We start from the raw sequence: 17,254 nt of genomic DNA, 5'->3' as shown, positions 1-17,254 counted from the left end.
TCAATACATCTGGGTCCATAAATCCTAAATGTTCAATCTGAGAGCAGGCGCTGCAAAAACTATCAGACTGTTTCCCAAAGTTGCTCCTGCAAATCTTACTGTTACAGCTGCCTCTTACAAGCCTGCATTCCTGCTCAGTCTGAATCTTGAGCTGACTCACAATGTCCCTCTGAGCCTCCAAATGGGCACTGCACCTTTTGGCATTGAGTGCCTGATAACCATGATGTCTGAGCTGCCTGATAACCATGATGTCTGAGCTGCCTCACAGAACCAGGTGAGCTGGGAGGACTGTCTGCCCTGTCCTCCTGCTCTTGGCTTGGGTAAGCATTGTCTTCCACCTGTGTGACTTCTGGCTACTCATGGGACTCAACCAACTGTGGCTCTGGAGATTCAGCCAGCTGAGACTCTGATGAAGCTGCATCATCATGCCAGTATTCCTCATCTGAGGAAACCTGACTGGCTTTGGGAAGCCCATGACATTGTGCTTGTTTGCCCAGTATAGTGAGCTCCTTACTCTCCAGGAATAAGGTTACAGATGGGAAAGCGCTTACAGCAGCAGCCAAGTACAAAGATGAGACTTCCAGGAATCTGATACAATGATCTTACTCCCATGTTGATAGCTCATCTGCTGTCAGGAAGACTGAAGATCTTGGGATAGGAGGAGTGTAAGAAAATAATTCCTCAGAAGAGACTCATTCCTCAGATGGTGAACTGATATTTTCTAATGCTCCTGGGAAGGGGAGAGGAAGTAGAATAATTGATCCTTAGGAATATGGACAGATGGTTCTGTGATGGACATTGTTACAATGTAGTGATTTGTATGCCTGGTTGAAGTCTAGAAGTTGAAGTCTAAATAGGCCACAAGGTAGTATTTAGAGGAACCAGTGATCATGAAAAATGTTGGCTTCAGTGATGTTGGGACATGTTGTTGAAGCTGGAACATTGATCTGATCCAACATGGGTGTTCTTATGTTCTTACTTCTGACAATTTAGAGCACAGAATGCATTAGTTTGCCCACAATTATAGTATTGATTCTATAGTATTAGTATCCCTGACACAATGATGAATCTTCAGGTAGGCCCACTGGCTGGACCATCCTATCCCGTTTTGTGGTTTGCAGGGCCATAATGTCAGTCCCAGGGCTTTTGGCCACCTCTCACCTCTTTTCAAGTGTTGTGGGTGCAGACCTGGCTTCTGTATTTTTTTGTAATTTCTGCTTTGTCATGGGAGGCTGTATGTAGCTAGGATTGGGGGTGGTTGCAAATGGACAGCACTTGCTGCCAAACAGCTCCTTGTTGGGGTATGGGTGGGTGTCCTTCCTTTTCACAGTTGCATTTACCCTGTTGGCTGGGGGGGGGGGTCACGCAGATCCAGTGACTCTGTTGAGTGTATGCTGTTGCTGGGTATTTCCTCCCTGTCCCTTGGCTCTCCATGTAGAGGGGAGTGGTGTTGAAGATCTGTGGCCAGATTGGTGGACAGTGTTCAGATACACCCCTGTGTGCCACATTGGCTGCCATTGATTGGATATGGGGGATTGGTGAGGACTCTGGCATGCTTTCTGTGCTCTCTATGGCTTGCAGAGTTGTCATTTTCCCCTGCAGAATGCCCATAAGGAATGGACCATTAGTCTACTTTTGCTCTGGCAGCTGGCTCCATTGCCAGAGCAGCCCTCAGTGTTAAAATGCTGGATATCTATTCTGAGGAAGCCTCATGATGAAGGGTGTGTGCATTTTCAGACTCGAAGCAGAAGACATGGAACATTATGATTAGCTGTTTGAAACACCCATCCCTGCTGGGTCTACCTACCTCAGTCCTTCCTTTTCCACTATCCCAAAAGTTGCCATTTGTGCTTTCTCTCAGAACCAGTGTAATTGATGCATCCCTATTTCTGACAAGTTCATGTTTCTATCTGTTACAAGTTCATGTTTCTATCTGTTCTTATTCTTGCTTTTATTTCCTTCCCTGTTTCAAATAAGTAAGAGGTATCTTAATTCCCAGCAGATTAGGTGAGGATGACTGGCCTCCTCCCAGGCCATACTCCAAAACAAGGGTTATTTCCCTACCCCCATCTAGGGAGCTTTTTGGCCCTCCACATCCACATCAGGCACAGCCAGACTGAGAAAGGCACACAATCAAGCAAGCACTTCTTAGAGTCATCCCCCAAGGAAGCCCAGCTTCTCCCTTTGTTGTGTTCCTTTCATTCTGGCAGTCTTAACCCTGGCAGAAACTGCCATGAAGTGGAGGGTGTGTGAATAACTGATGTCTCAATTATATGAATACCCATCAGTACCCATGAAGCTGCCTCACATGAAATCAGACCATTGGTCCAGCAAGGTCAATATTGTTTGCTCTGACTAGCAGTGGCTCACCAGGATCTCAGGAAGAGATTTTTCGTGTCACCTGCTACTTAATCCTTTTAACTGGAGAGGCCAAGAATTGAACCAACCCTTCCCCACCCCTAAAAGCATGATTTCATTTTTTAAATTTTGCAAGCACTCTTTTGATTCTTTTTACCCTCTTTTCCTAAGTGCCTTAAGTTACCCTCCACCCTTTGTGCCTCTTATTTTCATTTCCCCTATTGTCCCCAAATGCACAGTGTAAAGTGGCAGATGTCTGTAAAAATATGCCCTCAATGTGATCATGTGTGTCCTCAGAATTAACGAAGCTATTTGAATTTACATACTTGCTGATCTGTGGCAAGCAGATGGATTTAAAAACAGGGGATGGGACGGGAGTCCCTGTTTCTGGAGGAGGAAACGTCTCTGAACTCCAGTCACGTTTGATGAAGCCACTGAAGCATGCGCACAAGCTGAGCACGGAGCTGTCCAAGTGCTGAAATTTATAGTCAGTGTAACATCACCACTATTTCCTCTCATTCCGGCACAGAGAGCATAGGTTTTTCTAGAACCCCACACCAATCATTCCCTTACGATATTTATAACTTGCTGATAAGAAAAAAAGGTGGGGAAGGCAAAGAGTCCTCCCCATTTTAACGATGATTCATACAAATACCAATCTTTAAGCCCAAGGGAAATAAAATCTGCTCCTGAAGACAAACCAACGTGGCAGCGTTATTCCTTTTTGCATGATGTTAAGGTAGAGAAGCATTTGGGATTGGGGGGAGGAGGGGATTCAGCATTTGTGTAAAAGCAGAGAATCATCAGTTCAGATGCTTTGTATCTATTGTGTTGGCTGCTTGGAATGAGCCTGGGTTTAACCTAACAATGATTCCAAGGACTGGTACTTCTGATTTTTTACCATCTTCAATGGGTACAAATGCGAGCCTTCTTTTTCTGCTTTTAAAGAAATTTAAATTATTGTTGGATTTGGGAATTTAGACAAGACATAGTACTTTCTCTCCCCTCCCCCTTGGTTGGCTCTGGAATCGTTTCTGGGATATTTTTTCCACATTCAACGCAGAAAACAGGAGGAATGAACCGGCAGCTAGTGAACATTTTGACAGCCTTGTTTGCCTTTTTCTTAGAGACACACTACTTCAGGTAGGTAAACCCCAATGCTGTATAAACTGCTGTTAAAAGTATAGAAATGAGACTTATATAACAGATAAGTTATTTTGCTGAGTCTATAAATGTTTCATTTTTAATTTGTATAAAGACAGCTTTTCCATGCGAAAAGAGCCGTTGCTTGGTAACACTGTTAAAAATGCTGCACAAGTTTGTGTGATAGTGACATAGGGGCTGTTTCCTCTAGGCTGAAATGCTTATACATGATGAAACTAAACATATTTCCCCCCTATCTTTCCCACTGAAATCTTTCAATTAGTACCTCTCTTTCCTGTGAGATAGTCAAATCAGTTTACCAGCAAATAGAAATATTTGTCTGAGGATATACACTCATGATGACTTAAAGTTGTTTAGTTACCATTTAGGGTTCATTAGCTACCCAACTGTACTCATCATCAGAATAACTTAAGGGTAGGGAAATGGTGAATTTCCACACTTATTTGTATGTGAGATAGTAATTCTGATGCACATTGTTGGTTGTGAATAAGGAATCTGAGGGTGACAATCACTCTGGATTAACTGCCACTGGGCATAAGAGAGTGGTGCAGCAGGGGTAGATATTTACTTGTTGAAAAAAGGAATCTAAAATGAAGTCTGATCATTTTCAGCAATATTTCTAGGTCAGTTTAATGTATGTAGGTCATACAAGTTCAACTAAAATCTCTATAGGTGAACAAAGAGAAAAGTTTGATGAAGAAATTGGCATTTTAGCGGGATCTCAATATATGATAATTTCTTTGGGGTACATCAGTGGAGAGAATATGTAGAACAGGCATGAAATAGTAAATATATTAACAATTTGAAATGTGCAGGCATATCACAGTTGGTGCATCTCAGTGAAACTGTTGGTGATTTTTGAAAGATTATTCCAAATCGGTAAAAGTGATTATTCCAAATCAGTGCAATAAGTGATTATCCAGTTTTACTATCAGATATTCCTTCTCATTGCTAGGATATGCCAGCTCTTTCACTCTAATTGTTTAAATGTATTGTCCTATCCTATTCAACAATATATAATCTGAGTAAGGAATGTTATAAAAGTGCATGAGTTTGGAACATGTTGCTGTTTTGTAGTGCAGGAGGAAAGTGGAATGTCTTGCTGACAATGTAATATATGTATATATATCTCCTCTTCATTTTATATATTAATGTCTGTTCTTTGCTCTCTCTTCATGCTTGATCAATTTTATCACTTTTTAAAACTAGCATTAAAACATAGCATGTTATAAAAAGACTCTTTGAGAGGATTTCTTTTGATCCCTAGTAAATGGATTGTTTAAAAAGACACCAAATAAAGTAAATAGTTTTGACACAGTGAAATATTTTAAAGTCTGTGAGACAGTGTTAATTTCCTTATGAATCAGATTTGTTCATTTCAAGTGCCTCTTGTTCTTTGTCTTGGGGGAAAATGCCTAACATTCTGTATGCACAATGCTATGACAGCATGGGAGCACAATTAATACCTAATAAGATTTAAATTGATATGAATATTATGAGAAGGAGCCATTATCCTTGCTTGATGCAGGCTGATAGAAGATTAAAATCCTCACATCTCTCTGTTTCTTAGAGGAAATAAACAGAATTGATGAAGAATCAAGTCACTTAATTAATGCCTTTTAAGATTTTATAGCTTTGGTGCTTGTATATTGTTTTGGACACTAACAAAGCCATGGTTTCTAATTGCTATGTGATAGGTTTTCTGTCAATCAGTCTTCTGAATCCACTATCAAATCAACATGTAATACAGAGTCATTTTATAATGGACTGCATGTGACACATACTACTATGGGATGCTGTAATAGCAATACCTTTGACAATAAACTGAAAGCTTGTATTGAACACACCTCTTAAAAATCATTCTCGTTTCCAATCTGATTCCTTAAACAAAGTGTAATGCTTTTGACAAATTATATAAATATAACCATAACAGACTTATTCTTGTTACCAATGTTTGAATTTTTGGAAAGTAGTGTCAGTTTCTGCTGCACAAAATACACATGGGAATATAACAGGAGCTGAATAATTGCTAATGCTAGCTAATAATATGTTTAGGACGTCTTTCTGTAAAGAACATGATTCCAGATCTGGGAAATCCCCTTCACAGACACTGTCTCCTTCAGATTTTTTGGACAAATTAATGGGACGGACATCAGGTTATGATGCACGAATAAGGCCAAATTTTAAAGGTAAGCCCAATTAAATTATTTGGGAGTCAGCAATATAGAAGTTTGGTTAAATGTACAAGATGATTCTGAAGTGTATTAGCTTAGTCTTTTCTGTGGCCTTGTTCTCAGAAGCATGTTCATCGCACAATTATTCAAATGATTCTCATTTTAGTTACCATTTTAGTTACAAGATGATTCTGAAGTGTATTAGCTTAGTCTTTTCTGTGGCCTTGTTCTCAGAAGCATGTTCATCGCACAATTATTCAAATGATTCTCTGCATATGTTGAGAAGCCATCACAGACTAAATACCATAGAAACTCTGCACAGATTAAAAATCACAATACTTTTCCACAGAGTCAGTTTGAGCATTCAGGTATAAGGTATCAAGGCCTAGTTCCTAGTTGCATCTTTTATTTTCCTACACTTTTTTGCCTTATTCTTCAGGATTGTTGCATGTGAATTTAGCAGTATCTGAGGTGGTGAACTGTGCTCTATATGTAGTGTTACGTCTGTGATGTCTATTCACACAGGCAATTTGCCACTTGTTGCTGCAGTCATCAGATAATGAACATATTTTGTGAACTAGGCACATGTATTAAGTGATGTGATATCAAGTGATTGACATGCTGCTAGATCTGGTTTTAGATCTGTGGAATTCTACTGGTTTCAGCAGATAATGCTAGTAATAGAGCTAATCTAAAGTTGAGACAATTCACTTAACTCACATGAACATATGTTGATCCATAACCATGCACTATAAATGACTATTAAATTCAATTGTAAAAAAAAAATTAAAGACCATACTAGGATTAGCCTGCAGAAGTATATAACAAGACTCTGTCAAGTTCATTTGGAAGCTGGTGTTTGTAAGCGTACAAGTGTTAAATCAGGGTGTAAAATGTATCCATGAAAGACCCGGGCAGAAGATATTATTCATAACATTGATGATGTGAATTAATATTGCATTTAGTACTATTGTGTAGTGTTTTCATAATTTAGATATTTGTCATTTAGATCTGGATAGGATGCATTTGGAAATGAATCCAATTCAGCGTCAACTGTTTTGTCTCCAGAGTTATTGAAATCATCCTTGAAAAAGTGATGTTTCCTCTAATTTTGTTCTCTTCTTATATCACTTAATCATATGAACTCCAGAAGTTTGCTCTTCTGTACTGAACTGTCTCGTTTTACCTGGAGGTCTAAAGTGAACACATTGTTCTCCTGAAAAAGTAGCTGTGAAGTGTGTGTTGTTTTTGTTGTTTTGTTGCTTATCAAGTCACTTCTCTTCCTGAATTCTTCATTCTGATGCTGGTTTCCTTTTATTTCTAGCTTATTCCCCACAAATTCTTTTAAGGAACACTACTGAGAGATAGTTAAGTGAAAGATATAAAAATACAGGCATAAAATATGCACATCCATAGAAAATTCAATTACATTTTAAGTGAAGAACTGATTTGTCACACAGGACTTTAGGAATGGACTTGAAATCACAATTGATGAGCAGAAGACACTTGATATATATCCATCAACCAGGATGTCTGTGGGGCTTACAGATTTCATATTTATAGAGGATTCAGGCAAAGACTTAAGTAATCACTGTGGGCATTTTAACCTCTGTGTTTAGATTTTCCTTATTAGGATTAGCGTATTTATTGTTAAAGATGGAAGTATTCAAAACCAATGGTAAAACAAGATCATTTGAAAACTTTCATTCTGGATCAAGTCTTTCTTTGATAGCTATAAACATTTTTGTCTCATATTCTGTTTTGGAGATGTTAAAGGGTGTTTTCATAGAGGTAAGGAAAGAAGCATTTCCCCCCTGTTTTCGTTCAAAGTACCAAAACATATAAAGCAGTATTTTTAATTGTACCGAGTCCTGTTACTTGAGGAGTAACACTGAACAAAAACAGCTTAGTAACTTCAAAGCTTACCTGCTCCTTTAACAACAGAACTTGATACAGTGAAGAGTACCATGTTACTTCTGTTGTCTGAACCTAAGACGGTAGCAGCTATCCATAGTTAACTTTTAAAAGGCATGAATGAAATGGAAACTAGTGTTCACTGTAAATCTCTAATAATTATGAACTCATCATTTTGGGAGTCTGGCATCAAGACCGTGATATGAAGCATCTGTGTGGCTGCCATCTCATAGGTCTTGCTTAAGCGCTTTTAGTAGAGTTTTGTAGTATTTAAAACTGCTTAATGAAGCAATTGCTGCTTATGAAGGAATGTGATATTACATTAAAACTATATTCTCAGTAGTTATCAATAGTTATCAGATTCCAGCAAAGTTCTGGAGTTCTCTTGGAATTGCAATGATCTCCAGACTAGGGAGATCAAATGTCTGATCTTGGGGGTGGACTGTGTGGCATCACTCCCCTTGGAGGCCCCTCCCCTCCCCTACCTTGCCTTCACCAGGCTCCATTTCCAAATCTAAAGGAATTTCCCAACCCAGAGTTGGCAATCTAATTCTCAAGCATTTTAAGCATCTCAAGCATTAAGATTGTTTTAAAAATGAGATACAGAAGCAAATTGGGATTTGTATTTAGGCACAGAGCAAATTAATAATAATTTTGAACATCATTTGGTAAAATAAAAAAACTGGTTAAGGTTTTTATATTCACCAAATGTTTACCTTTTGCCACTATCTGTTACATGATACTACTGTTGTGCCATCTCAGTTTTCTCAAAGTCTGATCAACCCACTAAAACTACAGCAGCCCACGATAATGCAATTTTATGAGTCATGAAAGGTCCTAATAAACACAGCTTTCTCAGAATTTACCCCAGTCTATGAACTACTTAGAATTCTGTTACGCTCAATTTAATTACTCACATGTTCAGTGCAGGTCCCCCCAGAGCTCATCAGGTCTTTCTGTATAGCCTTAGCAGCTCTTAGCAACTAACATCTTTTTTTCTTGGAAAAGAGCAATCTATTATGCTCAGAGCCATAGTGAGGGCGAACTGCACCCGGGGCACATGTGGGCCCTGCACCCCGGCTGAAGCCCTGCCCATGCTTGTCCTACACTGGAACACCCCCGCCATGTCCCCGCACTGCCGTACACCTGACGCAAGACACCCCACCTTCCCCTGGGTGCTACGCCACTGCTTATGCTTAGGACTCCTGCTTCACCTACAGATAATCCTCCATTGTTGTTTTATACCATTTCCCCCACTTTTTATTATGAAAAAACAAAATAGAAGAGAACTCCACAGTAGCATCATTAGCCATAGCCCTGAAGATCCATGGCCTTTCTGCTTTACAATAAATAAAGGTGGAATCTTCAGCTTGAGTCTTATGTCTCTGTTAATGGCAGAGCCTTCTCCTGGTGCAGAGATCCTTATGCTAGGGTTTACAGGTTTCTCCCAGCCACCAGTGGGCATTGAGGGACTGAGTAGAGTTTTCTGATCCAGGTTTGGAAACTCCTGGAAATTTGGGGGAGGGGGGAGTCTGGGGAGGACAGGGACCTCAGTGGGCTACTATGCCATAGAGTACACCTTTCACAGCAGCCATGTGCTCCAGGGGAACTGATTTATGTAGTTTGGAGATGAGCTTTAATTCTGGAGGATCCACAGGTCTCATCTGCAAGATAGCATCCCTACCTGACGCAAGGGTCTTTGAATTTTGCCATTAGTAGATGGAGCTGTAGGTACAGCGCCATTTTCTTACACATACCAAAACTCTTTAGGCAATCTTAAGCAGGCCTACTCTGAAGTAATTCCCATTTGTATTCTGCATAGCTTAATCCCAGGAAAGTGGTGGGGTATAGCATAATTTGAACAGTATGGCCAAACAAGGAAATATTTGCAATATCAATGTTTCCAATGTGTGATGCTTGACAATATGGCCTGGAAGTGGAATCCTGCGCATTGTGTCAGAGTAAGGTAATGGACTTTTCAGTCAATGGTGAAATACATTCTAAAGCCTTGCTAGATTTTAGTCTGGCATTGTGTGGCACATTTATTGTGGCCGGGTTTTTTTACTGTTTTCAAACTCGCAATGTCTGTCCCAGCTTATACCACATTCTGGAAATCAGTTTAGGATTCATAGTGAAATATAGAAACTGACTGAGTTCCACTGAAATATTTTCACAATGGAACTAAGTACCAGCCCCTCCAATTGCTGTTATAGCGAAGGATTTATTCTGCTTGATTCTGAAGTTAACATTAAAGTCCTACTTCAGGTGGGAAGCAGGTGACCAGAGCTTTCTGTCTCTCTGTGTGTGTGCATTCTTCTAAGCCTACTGACTCCAGTCGTTTTAGAAGAGTGTTACGCTGATAAAAAAAGCACTGTCAGTAATTTTAATCCAAACACGGGGGTTTAAGAAAACAACTAGATTATATACTATAACTGAAAGGAATATTCACAACCATTTGAAAATCACAAAAAATTCCTGTTATGTCATTCACATTTTAACAGTGCAATCCCATGCAGTTTTCAATGAGCTTAGACTGGAGTAACTCTACATAGAATTGCATAATGTGAAATTCTCATCTCAACATTTAAATTTCAATGCTTCAGACTCAGTCTTCAAATGCAAAATCTATAATGGTATCAACTATTAAATTAAGCAATATTTTTATTTATTTATTTATTTATTTATTTATTTATTTATTTATTTATTTATTTATTTATTTATTTATTTATTTATTTATTTATTTATTTATTTATTCAATTTATATACCGCCCGATCCCCGAAGGGCTCCGGGTGGTAAACAACATTATCTAAATATCAGACAGGAGCTGTCATACAAAATATAAATACATAGGCTCCATCCCATAAAATAACTTAAAACTCATAAAACAGCGAATGACAGTAATACATAAATGAGCAAGAGGCGTCCAACCCCAATTTAAAACCTACCCCCATGAGGGGAGAGATGGTGGGGCCCCTCAATATGAGGGGACGGAGATATAACTGGCCCAAGGCACAGAGCAGTAAGGGGGCACCGTATCAGTAAGCTGGACACTCCAAAGGCCCGGTGGAACAGCATGGTCTTACAGGCCCTGCGGAACTCACCTAGGTCCTGCAGGGCCCGGACAGCTGGAGGAAGGGTGTTCCACCAGGCCGGGGCCAGTGCTGTAAAAGTCCTGGCCCGCGTGGAGGCCAGCCGCATCATAGAGGGGCCGGGGACCACCAGCAAATTGGCCTCTGTAGAATGCAGGGGCCGAGATGGGACATATGGGGTGACGCGGTCCCGAAGGTACAAGAGCCCCAGGCTGCACAAGGTCTTAAAGGTCAAAACCCACACCTTGAAGATGATTCGGAATTCGACCGGAAGCCAATGCAGCTGACGCAACACAGGCTGGATGTGTTCTCTGAAGGCGCCTCCTGTGAGCAGGCGTGCTGCCGCATGTTGGACCAGTTTTAACTTCCGAATCAAGTGCAAGGGAAGGCCAGCGTACAGCGAGTTACAATAGTCCAGCCTGGAGGTGACCATTGCATGGATCACAGTGGCCAGATCCGCCTGGGAGAGGAAGGGGCCAACCGCCGGGTCTGACGAAGATGGAAAAATGCAGTCCGGGTTGTATGGGCCACCTGGGTCTCCATTGAAAGAGACAAATCCAGGTGGACCCCCAGACTGTGAACAGAGGAGGTCGGCGCCAATGAGACCCCCTCCCACACCGGCGGCTGGAAGTCCCCAACCTCACCCCCGCAGCCTAGCCAGAGGATCTCCGTCTTCGATGGATTCAGTTGCAGCCTGCTCTGCTGCAACCAACCAGCTACCGCCTCCAAACAATGCTGGAGAGCTGCAGGGGCGGTAACCGCTCCCCGCTCCATCAACAGAATGAGCTGAGTGTCATCAGCATATTGATGACAGATCAGCCCAAAGCTCCGCACCAGCTGAGCAAGTGGTCGCATATAGATGTTGAATAATAGCGGGGACAGCAGCGCTCCCTGAGGTACTCCGCACTGAAGCGGGCACCTCCGGGAGGCTTCATCCCCGCACCACACTTGCTGACTCCGGTCCCGGAGAAACAAGGCAATCCACTGAAGGACAGTGCCCCGCACCCCGGAAGCGGCCAGGCGGTGGGTCCCGAAGGTACAACTCCATATCCAATAAAGCCCATTCTGTGAAAAAAATACAACCAGTTCTAGAAAACTAATCTTCCCAGGGCAAGAGATGTGGGTGTGGCATAGCTACAGGAAATGGTGCCTGGCACGAACACTGAAATTGTACCCACCCACCCCCCAACATCCCAGCTTTGCCAAGAAGGGGGGAGCCAGCAAGGTATTTGTGAAGATAGAGGAATTACTAGGCACCGCCCCCCCCATTTGCAAAGCTGGATCCCAGTTTTGCAAATGGGGAAGGAGCCAGTACCATACCTGTAAAGATTGGGAGAGTTCTCTTTACCTCCGCAGGTACACAACTCCATTTGCAAAGCAGGTTTCTGGCTTTGCAAAGCTGGAGAGCCAGCAGGGTGGTTTTGAAGATGGGGCGCCTGTTGTGTGAAAAAATACAATGGGCTCTAACCCATTGCAAGTGGGGACTCAAGGGGACATTACCCCCACCTTTTCTTCTGTTCTCCCCCTTCTTCTCTGCCTCTCATCCTCCATCCTGTCACCCCTTCTCTTAATCTCCTCTACTTTTGTTCCACCACCTCACCTTTCTTTCTGGCCCCCTACACCAGCACTCTGGTTCTGCCCCACTACTCAAGCTCTGTTTTTAACTTTCTGTCTTGCTACCCCAGCTCTCCTTCTGCCCCTCCTTCCGCAGCTCCCTCTGCCCACTTATTCCAGCTCTCTCTTTGTCTCTTCATATCCCAGCTCTCTGTTTCTGCCATCCTACCCCATGCTACTCGTTCTCTCTTTCGGCCCGTCTACCATAGCTCTCTCTTTAGGTCTTTTTCTGTAATAAAGCAACATGTTATGTTTTGCCAGTAAATCTTCACCATTTACTTTTTAACTGAATAATATTCTTTGCTCTACAATTGCTCTAGTTAGATTTTTTTCATATGCTCAGTTTACCAAAAATACATAACAAATGCTGCTATATAGTGACAATCATGTCCCTCATATGACAAAGCAGACATTCTGATTGTCATGTTTACCCCAGCTTCTTTCACTTTTCTTAGCAGAAACAGTGTAACTGGGCACCTATTATGCAGAGTTACATCCAGACAGATGGATTTCTATTGGAGATGAAAGGGTAATGAAGTGGTATAGATGTAATCTATCTTGGATTTTTGTTGGCATATATTTGCATGATGATCTTGCTTCCATTATGAATGTATGACACTGCCTTATAGTTAGGCCACTGGTTTATTTTTCCTAGCACAGTCTACTCCTCTGACTGGCTGCATTTGTTTAAACTCCCAAGCAGTTGTCTTATCTAATCTTGCTAACTATGATCCTTGCTAACAGTAAGGATGAAACCTTGAACCCTTCTACATGTAAAGCACATGCTCTACTATTCAGCTATGTGCTTTCAATTTTATGACACACGAAAAGTTTTATTTTCTGGTATTTCTCTGACTGTTGGCAGGGGGGATTATTTTCCAAAACAAGCCTGGCAGTGCAATTTGGGAAGGTGAGATGGTGAAGGTGGCGCAGGTTTCTGCCAGCACATTTGCCCTCTTTGGGGCATTTACTCAGGCAAAGGGACAAACTTGCTGGTGATAGCAGAGCTGTGGGATGCCCAGCAGGGGCACCCAGCTCCCCACCAGCATGCCTGGGATGCCCAAAGCTATGCTGGTGTTCTGGGGAGCATTTTAGGGAGTGGGGCTAACTTTAGTTGGCTGCCAGAGTCATTTTGGCTCCTGTACGCTGGCGGGATTGCTGGTGGAGATACGCTGCGATTTTTGTGGCATATCTCTATTTTCCCCTATGCAGGAGTTTCAGGTAGGATTTTTAAAAACATTTTTTAGGCTTCCCACTCTGTGGGAAAGCTTTTTGGAGCAGGTGGAGTTGTGTTCAAGCTGCACCGCCACCACCCACCCAACAGCTCTGGGTTTTAAATTTCAGCACCAAGCATCTTCCTTCACATCAAAAACTGTAGCAATACATCTATTTGACAATCATTTAATGGTGATTTGCATTGTGATTCTCTCTGACTAGATACTACAAGCTGGTATCTTCTGTGGAAAGCAATGCAAAGATCCAAAGTAATTTGGCAGCTAGTATGAGACGTTTAGGATGTGAAACAAAAATGAATACAATTCTCCCTGAGGTGAGGAAGTCTTTTCGTCTATTTGGAGGAAATAATACCATGCAAGGGAGGAAACAGGTATATTCTTGAAGCAACAGGGTAACCCTGAGTGGATATAAATTAAACATAGTGATCAGAATTGGGTTAATTGGTATATATTCAGAAGATTTAAGTTAACAGATTTTCACTCTTTGGTATGTTTGTTTGTGGCTGCTGCTATTTCTTTTTCAGTGTAAGGCTTTAGGCTTCAGTTAGAGTAAGTCTGTAGAGGTGTAATAAAAAGGCAGTTCATGCGACTCAATATTGCACTACAAATGCAATATTCTGTTTGAGTACCAGTCCAAGTCACAATGGACGGGCTTGCACATGCATGTCCATCACTCAGTGGTTTATTACTTGATATCTCAGAGCTAAAGGCAAGAATTGCTTTTGTGGGAAAGTAATGTGCTTGCAGAGGCGTAGTGTGAAGTGATACCAGAGCCAGGTCTGGGTTTGATGTATATGGCTGTTTTGTGAGTTTAGATCATTGTTATGCCCAGGTCATTAAACTCAGGCAGATGAACAGGGTGAGCTCCTTAACCATGGATTAGATATCTATATCATTCTAGCAAGTGGTAAAATGGGATTCTGTCATATAGTGGGGTACAGGTGTGTAATGAAATATATGGTAGAATGTGTGGGACAGTGTTTTTCACTGTCTACCTTGTGATTGAATTGTGGACTCACCCTCAAACCCTGCATTTTGTTCTTTAGTCTTTAAGGCCAGTGCAGGGGTTCTGCTATGGTGCAAAAGTTAAGGAGGAACAGGATGCTACACCTGTTTAACATTATGACCTTTCTCCTGAGTTGCATGTCAGTGCTTGTCATAGTTGCATGTTAATGGAATAGGTTCTGCTTTTATTTCACTGCATTACTGGGGATAATTAGGAAAGGAATTGAGAATAAAACTGCAAAGATTGTCATGCCCTTATATAAAGCCGTGGTGCGACCGCACTTGGAGTACTGTGTTCAGTTCTGGTCGCCACATCTCAAAAAGGATATTGAAGAAATAGAAAAAGTGCAGAGAAGGGCAATGAGGATGATTGAGGGACTGGAGCACCTTTCTTATGAGGAGAGGCTGCAGCGTTTGGGACTCTTTAGTTTGGAGAGGAGACATCAGAGGGGGGATATGATTGAAGTCTATAAAATTATGCATGGGGTAGAAAATGTTGACAGAGAGAATTTTCTCTCTCACACAATACTAGAACAGCAGTGTGAAAAAGGTGTGAAAATGGAGCAAATCCTTTTACACTGTTTTCACACTGTTTTCACACCATTGTTTTTGGCCCATGCAGAATCTGCCCTATAATCTATGATATGCCATTGAGTTTGCCATCTGAAGCTGTCATTTTCTCTAATGAAATTTATTTGCATAGTCAAAAGATCAGTTGTAATTCTGGGGGAACTCCAGGTGCCATTTAAAGGTTGGGAATATTACCCCCACCCCAAATTTCAGGAAAGTGGGTAAGACCGTAAGGCCATTGTTCAGTGTGGCTAGTGGTTCTCTGATGGTTCCAACCTTGAAACTTCTTCCACAGAAGGACATGCAAGTTGCAAGTCTCATGTGTGGGCCTCATTCCAGAGATGGAAGTGAAGGGCCTATCCTCTCCAACACCCCACTCCCCTTCTCTGCCAACTTTGTGTGCTAGTCCAACACCCAGGCAGTTGGCAGTTAGCAAGCTGGCCACAGTGGAATGGTGGTAGTTTGACTTCCCTTTCTCCTTAGCCAGCCTCCATGTGCTTGAGCAATCTCACTCTCTCACCTGAGCAGCTGTGCCTCATGCTGGGGGAAGGAGAGAGCAACTAAGCAGGAAAGAAAGTTCAGACTGGACAGTCTTCTTGATAGGAGAGGCTTTACAACAATGCTGGCTGACTCACAGCAAGCGCAGGCTTCAGTCATGGGAAGCTGGAAGGCCCTTTACTTCCCTTGCTGCCTTCTTACTCTCTCCTTTCCATAAAGCAGAGTAACCTTGGCCACCTCACTATCATCTAACCTATCAGCCTCACTCCAGGAAAAGAAGTAAGACAGCAAGAGAAATAAAGCAACCCACTGCAGGAGGGGACTGTGCGCCTTCCTAAGAAATGCTCATGGCCCAGTCAGAGTGCGCACCTGCAGTGGGAAAGCAGAGCACCCTTTTGTTTGCTGCCTTTTTGCCATTTTCCCAGCACACCACATATACAAGAGCAGGCTTCAACAGTGTGTGTGTTAGGGGAGGGCAACTCGACATCCTCATGGGCACTCTGGTAAATGAAAAGATTATGATTATAGTTATATATTTATTATTAGTAGTTATTATTTATGTGTGTGTTTGGTGGGATGGTGCACAGAGTGCTTGGTTGTCATGTCTCTTTTGGTTGATGGCACATTATGAATGTGGCTCTCCATGAAAAGTGGAGTGAGTACCACAGCCTTTAGGGACCGCAAAAAATGTAACTTTTAGCAGTGCTCTGTAAATATTTGAACAGATATCTCAGTTATATATTCAAAGAGAAAGATGTTGTACAACCCACCTGAGACTGAATGATATTTGAGTGCAGGTGGGAAATTTCATGTTTGTCACTCTCATAAAAATAATTCTGCATATACAAAAACCAGCAGATTGAGAAGAATGCTAAGTTAGAATCTTTTCCTGTGATACACTAGCTTTACATAGGAGTGGGGTATTTAGTATTTTTATGCAAACAGTATCCTGAAGAGATATAGCCTCAGGAGAATTGTAAACATAACGTATATGAATGAATAGCATATCTCTTATACCACAATTATACATTATTATATTTCTATGTAAACAGCACTGTTTTCTTTGTATAACCACTGATACCCCTTAGGCCTTTTGGATAAATGAGGTTGAACTATATATAGTGTCCTCACTGCCAGAAAATGCAGTGACAGGGCTGTTATTTCATGTCCTAGAATGACAATGTGCCCCAAGTTGCTGCTTCTGATGCAAAGGGCATGTGAAAGTTACAGTTATCTCCATATTAGCAAGCTGCAATTTGGCCTTGTGAGTTATGAAGAAATCACGTCTGATTATAATTCACCTCTGGGTGTAATGTCATTTTCATGCTGAGTCAATGGGATTAAATCTGGATAATAAACACCTTGGACTAGGTCACGTATGTATAATTTACCCTGAAACAGTTTTAGATAATGGCTTTTGTACTTTATCTTTCTGGCATCGTGTTGGGGTTTTTTTTGCCTCAGTGAAGCCTATTGTTTGGTAATTTGCCAGTTGCTCAGAGAAAGAATTGATAACATAAATACTCAGTGAGTGAGAGAAAAAACAAAATATTAAACAGCAAGTCAATGACGGGGGGTAAAGTTGTTGCATGAAAGCAGTCTCTTCATGTCCTGAGAGGCAGTATGCCAAGT

At 41.6% G+C, this 17,254-nt stretch overlaps 1 protein-coding gene across 6 annotated transcripts in view; it reads left to right on the top strand.

Annotated features, from left to right (window-relative positions):
* Window positions 1–2,841: 2,841 nt before the first annotated feature.
* The window catches only part of GLRA2 (glycine receptor alpha 2), a 170,022-nt gene continuing 155,609 nt past the window's right edge, over window positions 2,842–17,254 (top strand). For 2 of the 6 annotated variants that reach the window (XM_048493790.1, XM_048493791.1), the window contains exons 1-2: window positions 2,842–3,501; window positions 5,578–5,711. In XM_048493790.1, coding sequence (XP_048349747.1) covers window positions 3,434–3,501; window positions 5,578–5,711 — 202 coding nt within the window. In that variant the 5' untranslated portion in view covers window positions 2,842–3,433. Of the gene's footprint in view, window positions 3,502–5,577; window positions 5,712–17,254 lie in introns of those variants that run through there. The other 4 variants (XM_048493793.1, XM_048493792.1, XM_048493795.1 and 1 more) reach the window with 3 other exon arrangements.

This window comes from Sphaerodactylus townsendi, linkage group LG04 (assembly GCF_021028975.2).
Source record: "Sphaerodactylus townsendi isolate TG3544 linkage group LG04, MPM_Stown_v2.3, whole genome shotgun sequence".
NCBI classification, from domain to species: Eukaryota; Metazoa; Chordata; class Lepidosauria; order Squamata; family Sphaerodactylidae; genus Sphaerodactylus; species Sphaerodactylus townsendi.
The sequence above is the reverse complement of the archived record's forward strand: the minus strand, read 5'-3'. Positions and strand labels throughout refer to the sequence as shown.